Genomic DNA, 5,867 nt, shown 5'->3' on the forward strand with positions numbered 1-5,867 from the left:
AATTGATTATGTATCAGAGATTGTAATTTTATTATATTATTTCTTTCATGTAAATTTATATTATTTTCCAATAGTAAAACAATATTTGAAAACCTTTTAACAAATTTTTCTAAATTATAAATCCGTAAACATCTAATGGTTGTATTTTTCCTGTAATGTCTTTCGGTATAATTATAGTAGTAATATATTTTCCTACAGGTGTTAAATCTGAAATAATATTGGGACAATGTCCAGTCCAAATGAATCGATAAGAAGAACGCTATTAGAATGTTTAGAAAACAAGCTTCTTCTAATCACTATTTTAAAATAATCTGTAAGAAATATAAATGTTAAATTAATAACTATTTTACGACTGTTATGAGATTCTTAAATAAAATATAAAATATATCATAGAAATGATATAGAGATTATAATTTTATTATTTCGTTTATGCAAATTTATATTTACTTTTTAAAATAAAACAGTATCTAAAAATCTGTTGTGAAAGGAAATTATTTAATTACCTGAAGTCATTTTACCAGATTTAGATGCTTTTACAATAACATTTATTGGTGTAAATAAAATTTCTTGTACTCTTGGTCCAAATATATCATTAATTTCTTTTAATACAATAAACAATGGTGACAACAAATTTCCATTATATGATATTATTGGTTGTATGAATATGTTGTTGATGATATACCAGATTGCACAACATTCTACTTTCTTTATTCCTTGATTAGACAATGATCTTTCAGAATGAATTTCCAATTGGAAATCACTTTGATCAGAATTAAAAACATTTTCAGATCTAAACTGTTCGATGAGTGAGTTCACTGTTTTCAGAAAATCATCAGCTGTATTTTACAAATTAATAGAATTTTCTATTGTTCTTCTAGTTACAAATTTCGTAATTTTTCTCGAAACAATTCGGTAAGACTTTTTGAATCTTAATACCCAACTGTGAGAATATAGAATTTAAATTTTCTATTTCTTCTTGAGAGCTTGTAATGGCTATCTTTGTAAATCGATATCGTGAACTATAAATCTGATTCAACAGCTGTAAATTTATCATGTGTAAATTTGAAGATGCAAGATAATTTTTCTATACAATTTCTACTTGAATATAATTGTTCTTCCCATCGTCTTAATTGACGTTCAGATGAAACTTCTCTAAATTTATTTTGCACTGATTTTAGCGGACGATTCCTTTTATTGTTATTTTTTTCATTAATATCCTAATTTCATCAATACTTAACAGCTCATCTTTTATAAGAACTGTCAAAGTCTGCGTCATCATTTGAAAATTGAGGATGAGAATTTAAATTATCTTCATTTTATGCTTCTTCGTCATCTTCAATTATTTCAAAATTATGTAGTTTATTCTTGATAATAGAGATAGATTTTTCTGTTACTTCTAGCCCATTATAGTGAAAAATGCTATCCAACAATAATTTTTGTATGTGTTCTTTTAATTCTATTTCTGCTTCAATGACTGGTATTTCTATTAGATATATTGATCTTATAGATGCTAATAAAAAAGTCTAACAACATTAAAGATTGACAATTATGTCTAAAAATATTAAACTTTGCTTTGTATTGTAATATAAAAACAAATTATATAATTATGATTATGACAGAACGACTGCATTGACTGAACATAAAACTGCTACGTGAATATTCTTATATTGTCCATTTAATATAATTATCTTGAATGAACATATGAACTTATATTACCGCAGTTATTCCTATCATCTATTTCAAGAAACTTATCTTTTCTTTGAAAAATCACGACTCTGATACAAGATACGTGATTTAGAAGATTATTTTTTATATCTCATTACACATAACGATTCAGACGCGAGATTTTCTAACAATTTAAATATACTTTATATATATAAATACTTTATATATGAATACAAGGCAAAGTACATTGTAAATAGCCCAAACAGAATAGCGAAAAAATTATCTTGAGCCTTCAATAGTTTGGACATTTTTATGCTTAATTGCATAATTTTGACGACATTACTCAATATATCCTTAACATGGATCGATCTGGACAGTTTTTGATACGACTTCGAGGATAATTTCAAAGAGATCTCCATTATTGTTTGTAGCAAGCGCATTCGCGGACTACTTAGGAAATGCGTGATGATCATTATAAAACTGGTGAGAAAATAGTATATAACAATGTGAATATTCCAAATTACATCTCCAAAATCTATTTTTGATTTAATAATACTATAAATAAGTGCAAAATTCGTAACACCGCACACGCAGATAACTACTGTTGACAGAATAAATATATAAGTACGGTTTCGAAACTTCGAAAGTCGAAGCATTGAGCTTGTACGGAAATAGTCCGAGAATGCGACTCCAAGTGAAACTAGGATACATTAAAGATTGAAAGTCCATTGCATTATACAAGCACCATCTTTTCGACATTTTGTTTTTCGCGATTGTCCTTCATCTTTCGAATCGAACACGATTAGAAAAATTTATAGGAAAACGTAACAATTTGAAAAATATACAATATTATTAATGCATATATTTTAGCATTAAAATGCTATTAGATGCGGTTAGGAAAACTTCTTTTTCCAAGTAATTTTTAAGTTGGGCTTTTAATAAGAAATATATGCATTAATACGGTTTTTGCATCTTATCTATACTCGATGAATTTAAATTTAAAAATTTAATTAAAACTGCGAGCAATGTATGCAGCAAAGAAACAAAATCGTTTGTTAATCGTGAAGTAGTGTTCTTCGATCGACACTAATCACTCTTGGGATAGATTAATACAAATGATAATTTTTATAACATATGATTCAATAAACTCAAATGATTAGTCTATTAATGCTCATCGCATTAATGGATTAACCTACAATCGAACGTGCGATTGAAAATGCATGTATGACCTGATATTTATCTCAGATTTCTTTAAAATATTGGTTTGCATCTCTGTTAGTAAGCCTTTATGTGTGTTCATAGAAAGAAATTGCCATATTCATATAAATAATAACTTTAAGATATCGTTCATTAGTACTGATCAATTTATAATAGGATACTAAATTATTACTAAAATGATTATTACATATTGTAGAGCCATTTATTGAAATTTTTGAATCAATTACATATATGAACATAACATATTAACGAAAAATTTCTATAAAAATATAAAACATTGCATATTACATTTTATTAACAATGACAAAACAGAATATTTCATATATTTAAAAACATTTTTTATCACTTTATGTATACTTCTAATTAGTTTGTGTAACATTAATTGCTGCTTCTCTGTCGCAAGAATGTGACATGTTTAAAAATTGTATGAAGATTAGCAAGTACGTAGTAATATTCCCCACTATCTAAAGTAAAACAAAAATTTATATAATATAGTAGATATTTTAATATTTTTATAGCATAATTGATTACTTACTACTGCAAGAAGCGTCGCATCTATAGTCAAACCTTTCATCGAAAATATATTTTTACGGTGTAACAATTGTAAAGAAAATAGTTGCAACTGCAATGTTAGAAAGATATGATAGTTAAACGTTAGAAAAAAATAATTACAAGAAAAAATACAAGAAATACAAGAAAAAATACATAAAATTGAAAAAAATATATAGATTTCAGTAGATTTGATGTATAAAAAGATTGTGTTAGCATTAACATAATTACAAAAAATTGTATAGATAACATCATAATGTAACTACCTCATATTTGATTTTCTTATCATTGGTACTATTAAGTAAATCGTGAATGGTAGTACCGATATTTTGGGCTTGATTCTTACCCGTCTCGCAGGCCCACACAATTAATACTATTTGAAAAATATTATATGTCAGAGATGTTACAAGCACATCAAAAAAGTGCCAATCCAATCCGATAAGTATTCCATTTTGCCAACGTATTGTGTAGGAATACAATTCGAAGGTGACAATTAAAAAAGACATGACTAAAGCAGCAAGGAGTTGCAGATTGAAGATTATATTCAGCATTTGTACCGCGTTGCAAATCATTAGATGTTGCTTTTTCAAAATTCTAAGTTCTATTAGCAAAAATTGATTTCTCTGCGTGTGGCATATTACATTGGAGACACGTGGCTTCATATCATTTATTACAATCTTTTGCATATGAACCAGATTGTCATCGATTCTCTTAAAACATGCTTTTAATATACAAACACAATTTATATATAACATAATTATTTGTAATACCGACAGGCCAAAATATATTGTAGATATTTCAATCAGGATAGTGAAAAACTTGTCTTCTAACTCCAGTTTAGACAAAATTATAGTTAATTGCACAACTCTAATGATATTACTCAATATATCCTTAACGTGGATCAATCTGGACAGTTTTTGATACGATTTCGAGTGTAATTTCGAAATCTTTTCGAAGAAACCTCCATTATTGTCTGTAGCAGGCGCATTCGCGGACCACTCAGAAAATGTGTGATAATCACTATAAAACTGGTGAGAACATAGTATATAACAGCGTGAATAATCCAAATCAGATTTCTATTTAGTTTTGATTTAATAATATTGTCAATGAATACAAGGTTTATAACACACAAAATACAGATAATAATGGTTGATAGGATATAATACGATTTCGAAAACTCGAAAGTCGAAATGTTGAACTTGTACGGAAATATTCCCAGAATTCGACTACAGATGAAACAGGGGTACATTAAAGAACGAAAATCTGTTGCATAACACAACCATCTTTTGTGCCATCGCATTTTGATTTTCGCGATTATCCTTAACATTTCTAACACGATTATAAAAATTTATAGTGGATCATAACATTTTATATCAGATATACAGCATTAATCATATGCACTTTAGTATTAAAGTAGATGCGATTGTGAATGTTTTTTGTTTTTAAGTATATAAGTTTTAAGTTGGTTTCTTCCTAAGAAGAATGAAATGATATAGTTTTTGATCTATACTCGATGAATTTAAATTTGGAACTGCGAGCAAATACTGCAAACAAACAAAACTAAAGAAACTATTTGTTAGCTGTAAAGTAACCATGGCGTTTTCGATCGGCTCTTACTACTCTTGGAATAGATTAGAATACAAATGATATGTAATTCTTACAACATATAACTCAATAAACTGAAAGTTATTACTTATTGCAATAATGGGCTAACCTGGACTTGCGTTACTGGAAATATATGAATTGCAAGCTTTACTATTTGTTCTCAAATAAGGTTCTTTTTTTAAATGTAGATTAATTCACTGTTACAGTAAGCCCTTCAATCATTATATACTATATGGAATATAAACACTGCAATTTTTATTAAAATGACTTATTATTATTAGTATTATAGATCCATATATTGAAGTTTTTGAATCAATTATTTTGAACATATTATGATGACTTTATTAGATACTTTTTAAACATCAAAATTTAATTGTGAAATTTAGGAATTTAGCAGTGCTTTCAAGTCCTCTAAAATTTTCGGCACGCAATCCAAATGACTACAAATATGGTATATATATATATATATACATGTACGGTCTAAAATAATATTCTTATTGTATATACTAGAATAATTTCTGTTACTATTTTTAATATGCTCTTATTTTAGGAAAAAATGGGTTCTGAATTCGATCACACAAGTGAAACAGAAATGCCGCTGAATGAAATGTGGAACAGCAGAAGGATATTCATGGATGATCAGCGGAACGAGTTAGTAAAGGTGTTTGAGGAAACTCCATACCCGAAAAGAAATAAATTGGAAACACTTGCTCAGAGAATGGGAGTGTTATTCGACAGTGTTAGAAAATGGTTCCAGAGTACTAGAACATATAATCCAAACAAACCTATGCCTTCATTGTCGTATGATCATTACGTATGATTATTTTGCT

The 5,867-nt window shown here is 27.7% G+C and overlaps 1 protein-coding gene across 1 annotated transcript; it reads right to left on the minus strand.

The window, feature by feature from the left end:
* Nucleotides 1-3,242: 3,242 nt before the first annotated feature.
* LOC108690629 lies at nucleotides 3,243-4,727 on the minus strand. The gene is made up of 4 exons (XM_018198018.1): nucleotides 4,713-4,727; nucleotides 3,699-4,460; nucleotides 3,419-3,505; nucleotides 3,243-3,347 (listed from the first exon to the last, which is right to left on the minus strand). Exons 1-4 carry the CDS (start codon nucleotides 4,725-4,727, stop codon nucleotides 3,243-3,245), a joined length of 969 nt encoding a protein of 322 aa, XP_018053507.1.
* Between the last annotated feature and the right edge of the window lie 1,140 nt (nucleotides 4,728-5,867).

This window comes from Atta colombica, unplaced genomic scaffold, assembly GCF_001594045.1.
Source record: "Atta colombica isolate Treedump-2 unplaced genomic scaffold, Acol1.0 scaffold34, whole genome shotgun sequence".
Taxonomy (NCBI): Eukaryota; Metazoa; Arthropoda; class Insecta; order Hymenoptera; family Formicidae; genus Atta; species Atta colombica.

What these genes read in the sequence shown, in the direction of transcription:
- LOC108690629 (XM_018198018.1), bottom strand. An exon ending in ATAAGAAAATCAAATATGAG is followed by an intron (nt 3,506 to 3,698) that starts GTAGTTACATTA and finishes CTAACATTGCAG; the next exon opens with TTGCAACTATTTTCTTTACA. An exon ending in ATGCGACGCTTCTTGCAGTA is followed by an intron (nt 3,348 to 3,418) that starts GTAAGTAATCAA and finishes GTTTTACTTTAG; the next exon opens with ATAGTGGGGAATATTACTAC.